Source organism: Eucyclogobius newberryi, unplaced genomic scaffold, assembly GCF_026437365.1.
Source record: "Eucyclogobius newberryi isolate DKJ021-1_F unplaced genomic scaffold, fEucNew1.0.hap1 SCAF_7, whole genome shotgun sequence".
Taxonomy (NCBI): domain Eukaryota; kingdom Metazoa; phylum Chordata; class Actinopteri; order Gobiiformes; family Gobiidae; genus Eucyclogobius; species Eucyclogobius newberryi.
Window position 1 is genome coordinate 37,684,259 of NW_027316389.1, and position 16,100 is coordinate 37,700,358.

General features: G+C 42.6%; 1 protein-coding gene across 2 annotated transcripts in view; it reads right to left on the reverse strand.

Moving 5' to 3' along the window:
- wwp2 (WW domain containing E3 ubiquitin protein ligase 2) overlaps window positions 1-16,100 on the reverse strand; it is a 68,824-nt gene that overhangs the window by 39,024 nt on the left and 13,700 nt on the right. The window contains exons 6-9 of one of the 2 annotated variants that reach the window (XM_072435803.1): window positions 4,943-5,015; window positions 3,092-3,177; window positions 2,626-2,776; window positions 176-265 (exon numbers count right to left, since the gene is read on the reverse strand). In XM_072435803.1, coding sequence (XP_072291904.1) covers window positions 176-265; window positions 2,626-2,776; window positions 3,092-3,177; window positions 4,943-5,015 — 400 coding nt within the window. Of the gene's footprint in view, window positions 1-175; window positions 266-2,625; window positions 2,777-3,040; window positions 3,178-4,942; window positions 5,016-16,100 lie in introns of both variants that reach the window. The other variant, XM_072435804.1, reaches the window with a different exon arrangement.

Below are 16,100 nucleotides of genomic sequence, written 5' to 3' on the forward strand. Positions count from 1 at the left end.
GACCTGAAAGTGTGCAGGACCTGAAAGTGTGCAGGACCTGAAAGTGTGCAGGACCTGAAAGTGTGCAGGACCTGAAAGTGTGCAGGACCTGAAAGTGTGCAGGACCTGAAAGAGTGCAGGACCTGAAAGTGTGCAGGACCTGTGCGTGAAGGAGAGTGGATAAGATGACACTTACCCAGGGGGCAGGGGCCTCTCCCAAGTTGTGGTCTTGGTGTTGTGGTCCACATAATATACTCTGCCATGAGGAAGGACTCTCTGCTCCCAGCTGAAACCACAACCAGAAAATCATTGACATCAAATTGAGTGAATATGAACGCAAATTAATTCCATTGTAAAGCACAAAATCAACTGCAGTCGCTGTCACAAAATTGTTGATTTGACCAAACAAAATCCAACAATGAGGACTTCCGGGATGATAGTTCTGTCTGTCTGTCGCACCAGTGGAAAAAATCAATCTTTATTAGAAGTTCACTTGGGGAGACCCGATATTTCTACGTGGGTGTAGATATATGAACAGTCTGGACATTTATTTTGAGAAAATGTCTAAGGAATACAAGTAGAAAAACCAGACAGAGCACCATGCTGGCAATGCTATATTTAAGCTAGCTAGCTCTGGACTGGTGCCAGCCCCTGCACGCCCAGGCTCAAGCTCTACCCCTGCTCCGGCCACCTTTTCATGTCCGAGATGTACTCGGAGATGGTGCTAGGCCATGGAGAGACTTGTGTACAAGCAGAGCTGCTTTAAAGTCTCTTCTCTGAGCCACAGGGGGCAGTGCAGAGACCTGAGAACAGGACTAAGGTGATGGTACTTCCTGGTTCTGGTCAGGACCCGAGCAGCAGTGTTCTGGATGAACTGCAGCTGTTTTACAGCTCGTATGGAGAGGCCAGTGAGCGGCCGTTACAGTCTAATCTACTGGAGACAAACACATGGATAAGTCTCTCTAAGTCTAGTTTAGACACTATACCTCTGGCTGTTTTTCCAATTGAAAAAAAAAAAACTACTGGTTTTATTGAATTGATGTAGCCGTTGAAAATCTGGTCTGAGTCCTGAGTCCTAATTTTCTTTGTTTATAGATTTTAGAGTGAGAGATTGGAGGTCATTGCTAACACTTTCTCTTTGTTTCTGTGAGTCTCTGGCTGATGGAGCAGGAATTCTTCTCTCATTCCTCTCTTCTCTAACTATCTGCTCAGGACCCTGTCCAGGCCCGGTCCAAAGCCTCAGAGGGTGGAGCAGGTTCTCTGTCAGCACCCTCACTCCACCTCTGCATAGGTGTTGGCCATTTCTCTTAAACAGGTCCTTGACGTTTGACACAGATTCTCTCTGTCTGCTGCCTTTTGGTCACGTCATGCGTTACATTTTCCTTTTTTCATTTACTCCAGGTCTGAAAGTGGTAATCTCCATTTCATGTTTTTAACTGAAACATGTCTTGACAAAAACACAGGAAATTTAGTTCTTAAACAATCTGCTCCAGCCAACTTCAAGTTTGAATCTGACATTTTTGAAAACAAAAAGGGTTGAGGTGTGTGTGCATTTTTCTAATCTGACATTTTGGGTCAAAGTCCTTGAAAAGGTTGTTTACCAACAGCTCAGATTTCCTCTTAATAAACAACTCAATTGATGTTTTTCTGTCAGGTTTTAGACCTCATCACAGCACTGAGACTGCTCTTGTCAAGGTGACAAATGACATCCACCTGAACACTGACACGGGCAAACCTTGAGACAGTTCATATCAATGAGTATGAACGAGACCCTAATTATGCAAGGAGTTGCAAAACCAAACATAATTTCCAAAACTTCACTATCCAGGATAAGAACATAAAATCAATGTATGACAAAAAATTTGAAACAATCTTACCAGAAGAACACAAGCAACAAAGCAGTGATTCTGAAAGTGAAGACACCGATTTGTCTAATAATGGTGAAACTGAGCTAGTCACGATAGCCACTTTAAACCATCAAACCAAAAGGAGGAAACCTCCTTACATCGGCCTGAACAGCTGATAAAGGATGGTGAACTCTGCCCGGGCATCCCAGAGCCCACGCTAAGCTCAATTAGCCAATCTGAGCTTAACATAGCAGAAACTGGACCCAGCATTAAAGGCGTTATGGCCGATTTTTTGGCGATTTGAGAACTCAGGCGGAAGTGCACTCCCCCGTGCGGACTGATACTACACACACGTGCGTTTGTTTATTAGCGCGACGGATCACATCTCTCGTCTCCCGTAGATTTCCGTCTCTTCAGAGACAGCTCGAACAGTCTTTCTCCGTCCTAATTTTGTCCCGTACACTGAGGGAACTATTTTATTATAGATCCACGTGCTGCTCTCATGGGGACGAGCCAGACGAGGCTGCAGGTGAGCAGTAGGTGAGTTCTATGATTGATACGTGGCAGGACTAATCGGCTGTCCACGCCACGAGGAAATGAGACTCAGATTTGGGCCAAAAAAATCGTCCATTACACCTTTAAACAGAAACATGCTTTTAGTCAAAACAGTGCATCACAAGTAGTGAGTTCAGACCCCTTTAAAGTACTTTCCGTACTCACTGTATGTTTTAGGTAGACCTCAATTACTATGTTACAAGAGAATCCGACATAATGAATAAAAATGAATGTGCAGTCCTACCCAGCTGGAAGCATGTCCACATTGGGCTCAGTGGCAGTGCTGCTCTCAGTTCTGTCAGGTAGGCCTGTGGTCAGCGGGAGGTCAACACATGGAGGAGGTGGGGACGACCCAACCAGGTTCTCTCCAGCGCCGCACGTCAGCTCCACTTTATCTAGGACAACAGAATGCTTTTAAAATACACAAAAAAAGAGACAACATTTAAATGAAATGATTTATTCTTCAGGGCCTCAGCGCATTTTGAAATGATGTAGTGTCATGTGAACATGACTTGTTCTAATCAAACTTTAAAGCCCCAACAACAGCTGTGGGTACATTCAGCAAGAATTGTTTCATGTTACTACACAAATTTCATTCAGTCCTTGTTTGGCGGGTAAACAGAAGACAAGGCATGGCTGTTACGTCTGCAGTGCTCCACCTGTGCTGCCTCCAGGGCTGTAGGATTTGGACTGGCTCTGCTGGGACATACCTGGCTCTTCAGTGGGATCTCCATTCATCCCAGACCCTGCCCTGTTAGGAGAGCCCAGGGAAACATCTCCACACAGACGCTCAATCCTGTCAACACAAACCAGTTTATTTTTTTTATTAAAAAAAATATATTTTTATATTTTTTTAATTTTAGGAACACAGAAAAACAAACATATATAGTAAACAGAATAGTAAATAGTAAAAACAGTAGACAGCCAAACAATAATTGATTCAACACAATCATGGCCTAGAAAGAAAAATGTCCCATATAGTCCAAAGTAAATTTATACATTTTCAGATGACATCCAAAAGTAAATTTGTCCATATTACGAATGTCAGGCACGTTGAGCTGGGAAAGCTTGTCCTTGAGAAGGACAGGGAGGATGGTGCTGAATGCAGAGCTGAAGTCCAGGGAGGTGTTAAAAATGTCCGTGAAGACAGGGGTCAGTTCTTTGGTACAGTGTCTTAAGGTGGCAGGAGTGACACCGTCTGGTACAGCAGCTTTTCAGGGGTTAGATTTCTGAGAGAGCCAGCTCGCATACTGCCTTTTAACAGAGAGTGATGGGGGAGGTAGGCGTGGTCTCGAACGTAGAGTGGAGGGTGCTCGGCCAATTTTTGGTCGTCTGCAGTGTGGGGTGCATCAGGCTTGTAGTTGAGTAGGTGAGAAGTCGGAGCCCACTCCACACAGAGGCGGGGCCACTCCACACAGAGGCGGGGCCACTCCACACAGAGGCGGGGTTGTTGTTGGAAAACTGCTGCTTCAGACGCGTGTTGTACTGTGATCTAGCTCTTAACACACCCCTGCTAAATCCATACTTTGCCTCTTTGTAGCACTCTCTGTCGCCGGCCCTGTGTGCTGCCTCCCTCTGCCGCCTCAACTGTCTCAGTTTGGGTGTGAACCAGGGTTTGTCATTGTTGAAAGTGACTTTGGTGTGTGATGGTATAATGCTGTCCTCACAGAATTGAATGTATGACGTCATAGTGTCCGTGTACTCATCCAAACTATCTGTGGCAGCTCTGAAAACCTCCCAGTCTGTAATGTCCAAACATGCATGTAGCTCCTCCACTGCCTCGTTGGTCCACCTCTTAGAAGTCCTCACTACAGGTTTGGAGAGCTTCAGCCTCTGTCTGTACATGAGGATCTGTAGGGCAGCGCTAGCCACTTCTCTCAAATCTGCTCCCGTCATGTTTAACTCTTTTATGTTGGATCTCATTTGATCACATAGGGCCTCGCTAACCACTTCTTTCACCTCCGCTCCTGCCGCGTTTGACACCTTTATGTCGAATACCACCTGGACAGGTCGGTCCACGCCATTGTCCTCCTTGCCATGTTAGCCATATTAGCCTCATTATTCTCACCAACACCGCTGATCATTCGATCTGTTTTGTTCCCGTAGCATTACAAGTTTTGAGTTTTCTGTGTTTACTCATCTTTTGCTGACCATGTGACATTAGTGCGGGTAAGCAACTTGCTAATCAGGATGTGGCTGCACAGACTTCATACGTTTTTCAGCATGTCTGAACTTTGCATGTGCAAAAGTCATTTGAAAATGTCATCTGAAAATGTATAAATTTAACATTTTTTGACTTTGGACTATATGGGATATTTTTCTTTTCAGGCCATGATTGTACTTAATCAATTATTGTTTGGATGTCTACTGTTTTTCATTTGTGTCATGGTTTTCTTTTTCTGTTTGTTTTTCTGTGTTCCTAAAATTCAAAAATGTTTGCATCATAATAAACCAAAGTCCTGACTGACACTTTGAAATGACCAGTAAAAGCTTCAGCCCTTAAACAACATCTAGTTGACTTAGTGCTTGACAGTCTTATTGGAAGTGTGTAAAAAGCTGACCTGCTGGGAGAGGCCACAGTGGGACTTTGCTCAGTCTGAGTACTATTCGGGTTTCCTCTGTCTGATGACGACTCTGCAAACAGAACACACATTATTATAATAACTCCTTATTTGTAAATAGCTGTAAAAGTTCTGTTTCTCCAAGTCAAAGGATTCTTTCAACATTTCAAAACATTTCAAGTGATTCTCTTTTACAATCTGGTGAAAAATCTTTATAACTTCTGTACTCCAGACCTTAAATCTCAGGTCAGTTCCATTTGGTACAAAACCTTGATCTTTAACCAACCAGTTTAAGATTTTAACATCTTTGTTTAGTTTGTATGTTTTGATCAGCTCCTTCCATGTTGTAAGAACAGATTTTATCCAGCGATTCTAGAATTCCTTCAAATGACTCATCTGCCAGTAAGGCCTGTACAGGAACCCCTGGCACAACATTACTCTCAATATTCTTCCATTGAGCTTCAGATTCTGGATCAAACCAGCACAGCAACACTGAAATTAAGTCATTTTTCAGGCAAGGTAAACCCCAACCTCCTTTTTCTTTTGATAATTGTAGAGTCTGCAGTAGATACAGAAATCTGGGCAAAACATACATTTTCATAATTTAAATCAGCAGAATAATTTTTTCAAGATTTGTCTTTATAGTAGGGATGCGTACCGGTACGCAGGACCGGACCGGACTTGTAAAAACGTTTCGGTTCAGGTCCAAACAAAAACAAAACCCCGGTGATTCAGTTCTGGACTCATACAAAATCTAGCACTCACGTACTATATCCTTTTCGTTCTAGAATCTAGACCATCGTAAACCTTCCATAGATCGCGAAATTCACGTTGGAAAACACATAAACACCGTCATGTGTTGCTGTCAATGGCGCACACGGACCCTAATTAGTGACGCACGGCACGCGTCTGCCCCGAAGTTGAAGTCGGCAAAATTAATTAAAAGATGCGAGAGACAGGAGCGCCTTGTACGTGTCGAGCTGCGCGGAACCGTGTATCCACATGTGAACATTGAAGTGACAGCCGGTAAAATCGCTGGCTTTATCTGAACAGTTTTAAGCCGTGGCCGCGACGTGCGATGTTGTGATTGTTAATGTGCTGCGGGCGTGGCAAAGGGGCGGGGTCAGCGTGGGTTCTTGTCCGGGTCTTTGGTCTTTGTGTAAATATGAATGAAATAACTTAAGTGTTATGTTGTGGTGTAAAGTATTTGGCATTAAGTAAATACAAAGTAAAGTCAAAGTAATATTGCTTAATTGCTGCATTCATTAATTGGAGTTTATATTTTGTAGTATTGTAGTATTAGTATTTTGTATTTGTATTCTACAGTTGTTAAATATGGTCTGGTGTTTAATGCTGCTAATATGATGTATTATCTTGATGTGTTGTGTAAAATATTTTCATATTCTATTTTTGATACTGCTAAATTGATGCTTTATAGTGATTCAAGTTGACTTTTATGCTAGTTTTTGTAACTCTGTCATTTTACACTGTTACTTAATTATTTACAGTGGTGTATTGTCTGTTTGAAGGTTTTTACCTGACTTTTGATGCCAATGGATCTGCAAAATTAAAGAGTGGAAATGTGTCTAAAGGCAAAACATTGTATCAGTTGAAACAGCTGCTTTGACCCTTGACCCAGACTGACTCTGTCAACAACACTCAACATGCTCTTGTTAGGCCCGAGCCCCAGCAGGGCGGAGGGCCTATTGCTCCCGCAACGCTGCTGAAGGCAGCGTTGCAACTGTCTGACCAAACATGCAGGCGCAGCCCGCATGTTTGGTACCCCGTCGCCCCTGGCAAGTACAGTGAACTAGCTAGTATGTTGACTAACTAGTATGCATGATCCATGCCGAAGGCATGGATCATGCATACTTACTCCTGCTATGACAGAAATAGTCAACAATTAGTGAATGGGCGTAGCCCATTCACTCATTGTTGACAACAGCAGCGCGAAGCTCCAAAAACCCTCCTGGCATCGTCCCGTACGCGAGAATCCATGCCGCAGGCATGGGCCATGCTTGTTTCTGCTCAAATCAATGGAAGTCTATGGGGAGTGGGCGGGGCATCCCGACGGAATAGGGAGTGACGAGCGCGTAAGCGCTCGTAATGATGATTCCACCCCATGGCGGCATCGGGAAGGCTTAGAGCTTTCAAACGATGTATAATTTGTTGTTATAGTGGAAACGGCTATATTGTTTTTGCTAAAAATATTATTATTAGGCCCGAGCCCCAGCAGGGCGGAGGGCCTATTGCTCCCGCAACGCTGCCGAAGGCAGCGTTGCAACTGTCTGACAAAACATGCGGGCGCAGCCCGCATGTTTGGTACCCCGTCGCCCCTGGCAAGTACAGTGAACTAGCCCATGCCGAAGGCATGGATCATGCATACTTACTCCTGCTATGACAGAAATCGTCAAGGCAGCATTGCAACTGTCTGACCAAACATGCGGGCACAGCCCGCATGTTTGGTACCCCGTCGCCCCTGGCAAGGCATGGATCATGCATACTTGCCGAAGGCATGGATCATGCATACTTACTCCTGCTATGACAGAAATAGTCAACAATTAGTGAATGGGCGTAGCCCATTCACTAATTGTTGACAACAGCAGCGCGAAGCGCTGCATTCCTCCAAAAACCCTCCTGGCATCGTCCCGTACGCGAGAATCCATGCCGCAGGCATGGGCCAAGCTTGTATCTGCTCAAATCAATGGAAGTCTATGGGGAGAGGGCGGGGCATCCCGACGGAATAGGGACTGACGAGCGCGTAAGCGCTCGTAATGATGATTCCACCCCATGGCGGCATCGGGAAGGCTTAGAGCTTTCAAACGATGTATAATTTGTTGTTATAGTGAAAACGGCTATATTGTTTTTGCTAAAAATATTATTATTTTTATTTTTATTATTTTTCTTGTTCTTCTGCTTTTTGAGCTCTAATTTGACCCCCTGAACATGCTCAAAAACTCACCAAACTTTGCCCAAAATTCAGAATCGGCGAAAAATTTGATTTTTTCAGGGCCATTTTTTTTTTCGTCAAAAAATGGCGCGACAGCGCCACCGACAAAAGTTAAAATACATTGCGCCTATGGGAGACGCCCCGAGGTCAACTTTGTCGTAAAGCTACGAAATTCGGGACACGCATTCCTCTCGTGAGGACAAAAAAAAAAAAATCATTGTGACCACGCCCTCAGACTTACCCTATGGCCGCCATCTTCCTTTGAAAATGAAAACACGCTGTGTTAGCCATTTTGTTCACGTCAAACTTTGACGAACTCCTCCTAGGGCGTTTTGCCCACCGACTTCAAAATCGGCGTACGTCCTCTGGACAAGTGGGGCATCTAAAGTTATCCAATTTTTTGAGATACCTTTTACGGTCTGTGTGCGGCGCAGCCACAAAGTTGGACAACTTATTTTGGAATATTGCAGATCTAAAAATTGCTCCCATTTGATCAAAACGAGTCCGATTAGGACCAAATTTGAATCAGTTGTTAAACTTTCCGGTTTGGACCAGTTTATGATGACAAAATTGAAATGGGCGCGATAGCGCCCCCTTAAGAGTGACCTTGAAATTAACATTGAAGGTCAAAAATTAGTTTTACCAAAATGTTCTAAACTTTACCCAAAATTCTATTTTGGCGTCCCGATCAAAAAAGCCAATCAGACAAATGCCTTATTTTTTACGGCGTAGTCGTAGCGATGACAGAAACCTCCCATGTTATCCCTATGGGAAAACCGCAAAATCTCTCAAATATCCACATTTTTATGTTTCACACTTTAACGAACTCTTCCTAGTGCGTTTTGCCCACGAACCTCAAAATCGGTGTACGTCCTCTAGACAAGTGGGGCATCTAAATTTATCCAAATTTTAAGGATAACTTTTACGGTCTCTGTGCGACGGAGCCGGCAACGTTTCCCAGAATTCTGACTATTTGGCCTTCAGAGTGGCCTATAAACAATAGAGTTTTTCCAAATGACATGATATTTTGAACAAAATTCTAATTTGCCATCCTGATCATAAAAGTATGAGAGCCAAAGTCATATTTTGTACGGCGTAACCGAAGCGTTGACAGAAACATCCCATGTTATCCTTATGGGAAAATTGTAGAATCGCTCAAATCACCACATTTTTACGCTTCACACTTTAACAAACTCCTCCTAGGGCGATTGCCCGATCAAGCTCATATTTGGGGAAAATCATATACACAAACGGGGCATCAAAAGTTAGTCATATTTTGATTTTAAGTGGTACGGTCTCTGTGCCGTGGAGCTGCAATTATACTGTCACAAATGGGAAAACGCCAAATCTTTGAAATGTTCACATTTACGCTTCACACTTTAACGAACTCCTCCTAGTGCGTTTGGCCCACCGATCTCAAAATCAGTGTACCTGCTCTAGACAAGTGGGGCATCTAAAGTTATTCAAATTTTATCGATAACATTTACGGTCTCTGTGCAGCTGAGCCGCAAACTTTTCGCAGAATTTGGACTATTTGGCCTTCAGAGTGGCCTATAAACAAGAGTTTTTCCAAATGACATGACATTTTGCACACAATTCTCATTTGCCATCCCCAAAATAAAAAGTATGGGAGCCAAAATCATATTTGGTAAAGCGTAGCCGTAGCGATGACAGAAACATCCCATGTTATCCCTATGGGGAAACCGCAAAATCTCTAAAATGACCACATTTTTACACTTCACACTTTAACAAACTCCTCCTAGGGCGAATACCCGATCAAGTTCATATTTGGGGAGAATCATCTACACAAGCGGGGCATCAAAAGTTATCCATATTTTGATTTTAAGTACTAGGGTCTCTGTGCGGTAGAGCCGCAAATATATGTCACAAATGGGAAAAAACGCCAAATCCTTGAAATGTTCACATTTACGCTTCACACTTTAACAAACTCCTCCGTGGGCAATAGCTCGATCAAGCTTTACTTTGGGAAATATCTTCTACACAAGCGCGGCATCAAAAGTTATCCATATTTATATTCTAAGTGCTACGGTCTCTGTGCGGCGGCGCAGCACATTTGACTGACACTTGTGTTCATTTGCACTGGATTGGCCATGTCCAATGTGTCGCCGTCTGTCAAGTTCTTTTTTAATTCAACACAATAAGGGGGCCATCTTTATCAAGTCGAAAGCGCAGAGTCGGAAGGCCGGCGGCCCGCGAGGGCCGTTGGATGCCGCTTGCGGCTTTAATATTCTTTCTTTCTTCTTCTCGGGACCAACCCCCCTATTTTTCACCCAGTGAACATTGACGAAAAGTCACAAAAATTTGCACACCTCTAAAAATCGTGCCTCTCTACATTCTGGCTATTTCCCTTTTCTAAAACTTAAAAAATTGGCGCGTCAGCGCCCCCAAATGTACCAAAAATGCATTGAGAGATGGGAAATGACCCAAAAAAAATCTGATCGTAGAATCATGAAATTTGGCGCAGAGGTAGATGGTGACAAGAGAAGTAAAAAATATTATTACGGCAACGCCGTCCGCCCAACCAAATGTCGGCCATATTGCTTCAAAAATGGCTAAACATGACTTCGGAGTTTTTCCAAACGTCGTACTTTTACGAACTCCTCCCAGGGCGTTGGCCCTAAAAAGCTGAAATTTGGTGAAAATGCTACTGAGGAGTGGGACATCAAAAGTTATCCAAATTACATTGATACCTCTCACGGTCTCTGTGCGGCGAAGCCGCAAACTGTAGCTAGAATTTCAGAAATCTCCCATATTTAAAATTTCTGCCGTTTGCGCAGATAAAGTCCGAATTGCGTCAAATTAGAATCAGTTGTTAAACTCTTTGCCCTAAACCTACTTGAAGTGAAATAAATTAATTTGGAGCCACAGCGCCCCCTACAGATTTTATATGGAGGTTAAATGTTTAGTTTTGCGAAATTTTATGAAATTTGACACACAACTCAATTTTGGCCTCCCCATCAAAAAAGTCAATGAGACCCATGTCATAATTGTTATGGCGTTGCCGTAGCAATGACCAAAACCTCCCTTGTTATTCCAATGGGGAAATCGCCAGAACATGTTTACACTTTAGACTTTCACAAACTCCTCCCAGGGCATTAGCCCTATTAACCTGAAATTTGGTGAGGCTCATCTTCAGGGGTGGACCATCAAAAGTTATCCACATTTTTATTCAAAGAGTCACGGTGTCTGTGCGGCAAAGCCGCACATTTTGCCAAGAATTCAAAATAAAATTGCTTTTTGATGGTAAAACAAAGTGAGAAGATGTGACAGCTTCACAGATTCAGCAGTAGGCGTAATAAAAGGACAATTGGGGCGCGTTAGCGCCCCCTCCTCTTGCGGCGTGGCGGCGGCGTGGCGAGGGCCGATCATTGCCGCTTGCGGCTATATTTTTTATTATTTTTCTTGTTCTTCTGCTTTTTGATCTCTAATTTGACCCCCTGAACATGCTCAAAAACTCACCAAACTTTGCCCAAAATTCAGATTCGGCGAAAAATTTAATTTTTTCTGGGCCATTTTTTTTTTCGTAAAAAAATTGCGCGACAGCGCCACCGACAAAAGTCAAAATACATTGCGCCTATGGGAGACGCCCCGAGGTCAACTTTGTCGTAGAGCTACGAAATTCGGGACACGCATTCCTCTCGTGAGGACAAAAAATATATATCATTGTGGCCACGCCCCCAGACATACCCTATGGCCGCCATCTTCCTTTGAACATGAAAACACGCTGAGTCAGCTTTTTTGTTCACGTCAAACTTTGACGAACTCCTCCTAGGGCGTTTTGCCCACCGACTTCAAAATTGGCGTACGTCCTCTGGACAAGTGGGGCATCTAAAGTTATCCAATTTTTTGAGATACCTTTTACGGTCTGTGTGCGGCGCAGCCGCAAAGTTGGACAACTTATTTTGGAATATTGCAGATCTAAAAATTGCTCCCATTTGATCAAAACCAGTCCGATTAGGACCAAATTTGAATCAGTTGTTAAACTTTCTTGTTTGGACCAGTTTAGGCTGACAAAATTGAAATGGCCGCGATAGCGCCCCCTACAGAGTGACCTTTAAATTAACATTGAAGGTCAAAAATTAGTTTTGCCAAAATTGTCTAAACTTTACCCAAAATTCTATTTTGCCGTCCTGATCACAAAAGCCAATCACAAAAATGCCTAAATTTTTACGGCGTAGTCGTAGCGATGACAGAAACCTCCCATGTTATCCCTATGGGAAAACCACAAAATCTCTCAAATTACAACATTTTTATGTTTTACACTTTAACGAAGTCCTCCTAGTGCGTTTTGCCCACCAACCTCAAAATCGGTGTACGTCCTCTAGACAAGTGGTGCATCTAAAGTTATCCAAATTTTAAGGATAACTTTTACGGTCTCTGTGCGACGGAGCCGCAAACGTTTCCCAGAATTCTGACTATTTGGCCTTCAGAGTGGCCTATACACAAAAGAGTTTTTCCAAATGACATGACATTTTGCACTAAATTCTAATTTGCCATCCTGATCATAAAAGTATGAGAGCCAAAGTCATATTTTGTACGGCGTAACCGTAGCGATGACAGAAACATCCCATGTTATCCTTATGGGAAAATCGCAAAATCGCTCAAATCACCACATTTTTACGCTTCACACTTTAACAAACTCCTCCTAGGGCGATTGTCCGATCAAACTCATATTTGGGGAAAATCATCTACACAAGCGGGGCATCAAAAGTTATCCATATTTTGATTCTAAGTGCTACGGTCTCTGTGTGGCGGACGCGCAAATATATGTCACAAATGGGAAAACAGCGAAATCTCTAAAATGACCACATTTTTACGCTTCACACTTTAACGAACTCCTCCCAGGGCGAAAGCTCGATCAAGTTGATATTTGGGGAAATCATATACACAAACGGGGCATCAAAAGTTATCCATATTTTGATTTTAAGTGCTACGGTCTCTGTGCCGTGGAGCTGCAAACATACTGTCACAAATGGGAAAAACGCCAAATCCTTGAAATGTTCACATTTACGCTTCACACTAACAAACTCCTCCTAGTGCGTTTGGCCCACCGATCTCAAAATCGGTGTACGTCCTCTAGACAAGTGGGGCATCTAAAGTTATTCAAATTTTATGGATAACATTTACGGTCTCTGTGCAGCTGAGCCGCAAACTTTTCGCAGAATTCTGACTATTTGGCCTTCTGAGTGGCCTATAAACAAGAGTTTTTCCAAATGACATGACATTTTGCACACGATTCTCATTTGCCATCCCCAAATTAAAAGTATGGGAGCCAAAGTCATATTTGGTAAAGCGTAGCCGTAGCGCTGACAGAAACATCCCATGTTATCCCTATGGGGAAACCGCAAAATCTCTAAAATGACCACATTTTTACACTTCACACTTTAACAAACTCCTCCTAGATGCCCGATCAAATTGATATTTGGGGAGAATCATCTACACAAGCGGGGCATCAAAAGTTATCCATATTTTGATTTTAAGTGGTACGGTCTCTGTGCGGTAGAGCCGCAAATATATGTCACAAATGGGAAAAACACCAAATCCTTGAAATGTTCACATTTATGCTCCACACTTTAATGAACTCCTCTGTGGGCAATAGCTCAATCAAGCTCATATTTTGGGAAAATAATCTACACAAGCGGAGCATCAAAAGTTATCCATATTTTTATTCCAAGTGTCACGGTCTCTGTGCGCTGGAGCCGCACATTCGACCGATATTTGTGTTCATTTGCACTGGTTAAGCACAGCATTGTACATGTCCAATGTGTCACTGTCTTAGTTCTTAGACAATGAGGACGCGTTAGCGCCAACTCTGTAAAATGCAGAGAGCAGAGTCGGAAGGCCGGCGGCCCGCGAGGGCCGTTGGATGCCGCTTGCGGCTTTAATTCAGAAGTTGTTCCTCAAGTAAAACGCATGAAAAACAGTGATTAAATCAGGCAAGTTGAGTTTATTTCACTCTGCAGTTAAGCTTTGTGTTTGATAGTCATCCTTGTTCAAGTGTCTTCAACTTAATTTTGCCAAGTAGCTTGTGTTGTGCTGGTATAACATTATTAAAATATGGCATGGGTTCAGCCGGACTCATTAGGTCCGGACCTGAACCTAAACCTCTGGATTCGAATCCGGACTTGAACCTGAACGTGGGTTTAGGTATGCATCCCTACTTTATAGTGGACCAAAGAATTTCCTAAAGATTGTTGATAGATCTTTATGGAGGACCACACCTAAATATTCAAGGGATTCCGTTTGTCATTTAAATGAGTAAGTCTATCTAAAGGACAGAGGGGGTCTCAAGGAAAAGAGAATTTCAGTTTTTCATATATTCAATTCAGACATTGGACATTGACAAAAGCAAAGAAGTAAGTGTATCTATTAAAGCTTTATAACACTCTAGAGGTGAACCCATCGCTCCCCAGAGGTGAACCCATCGGATATGTATTTTTTTTTTAGTCTTTTGATTGCACTTTCAGTGTTTCGGAATTTCAGTAAGGTAGTTTTTTTTTTTGCTCTTCGGTCGTGGCGGGTAAATTGAGAGGGCCCAAAAAATAGTGTATTTCTTTTTCTTTGTTTCCTGATATTTTGGTGAAAATAGTTATATTTAAATAGTTCTGTCTGTTGTTTTCTAAGCTTCCAAGCTAATAATTTTGTAAATTTTGAACCGCTTTATAATATCTTTGTTTGGAGCAGCATTTGAGGATCCATGTTTTTCAACAGCTTTAGTTTGTTCTGTAAATCATTACATTCTTTCTGCCCATGTTTCTTCCGTTTCTTCTGAAGCGACAGCATAATTGCTAGGGTAATCCCTGCCCCTCAAAACTGCCTTAGCTGCATCCCAGACAATGGGTGGAGAAACTTCACCATTGTCATTTTCCTCAACATACGTCTTTATATCCTTCATTCACTTTTCAAATTGTCTAATATATCACCACTTCTGCAAAATGTGACCAGCTTTATTAAATCAAACTATCTGAATGAAATCATTGTCAGACCTAAATAAATCATGATTAATAATTGATCAAGTCATTTGAACATCTTTTAATTAGAAACTTAATAATTTACTAGAAACATACAGGTCATACTAGCAGCTAGAGATAAAATATGGAACATCTATATTGGAACTGTGCAATGGCAACACCCTTAAACCTTAAACCCTTAAAGTAAACCTTCGTATTTGAATCTGGTCATCCATAAAAACCACATACTAGATCTGTGCTCTGTGTGTGTGAGGCTCCATTACGTTCAGACTTTTCACATGTGACTACTCCTGGTCTCAATGAGCTTCTATGTAGAAGGAGCATGGGTCAGTAAAGCTGCCAACATTGTTTACACAAATGTAAAGTATTTACATGGGAGAGAAGAGCTGTAGAGAAGGATGTGTATGGGGAGAACAGGTTGGAGGAGGCCAAGTCAGAGCCCTGTGTCTTGAAAGTGAGGAGTTGACCAAACTGAGGCATAACATCGTCACAACTCTCCAACATGGCTTTCAACGCATGAGGTCAACAAATCTCAAAAGCCTCTTACCTTTGAGAATCTTGCACAGATGATAAAAACAGTCCGAACAGACATTGCAGCCCTTGATTTCTTTTGAGCTTTTAACAGACATGCATTAGAGGGCATTAGGGAATCTGTCACACTATGGGATCACCTATTCTTTTGTGAATAGCACAGCCCTAGACAGTTACCGCAGAAAGAACCGAGGTGTCTTGCAGCATACAGCACTTGAGTCGTTACTGCTTCTAATCTTACCTTTAAACAAACCACCTTCACATCTTACTAACATCATGACGACCTTCTATCAAAGACAATAGTGCTAAGGTATGGAATAGTCCACTTGGTTTGGAAACCTGACAGTAAAATATGGAGACAATTAGTAAAGAAAACCTGAACAGCATGTTATGGTCCAGGCAAAATGAAAATAAAAGACAGTTCTTAGAGGGAACTTCACATGGTGTGAAACAGTGCCGTAAAAACATAAGCCATTTGCATGCAGAGCACTGGACTTAAAACAACTAGAGCTTCCAAGTGAAGCTGAAAGAAGTGTTGGGCTCCTCCAGTCCAGAGTCAGACCAAAGCAAGGTAAAGGATTAAGCCCCACCCATGTTTTCGGACACACACAAGCACAGTGTGCAGATCTGTGTTTATTCAGAGCCTTAGACTGTGGCTTTCTGTGCACCTTTATGAAAACCAGGT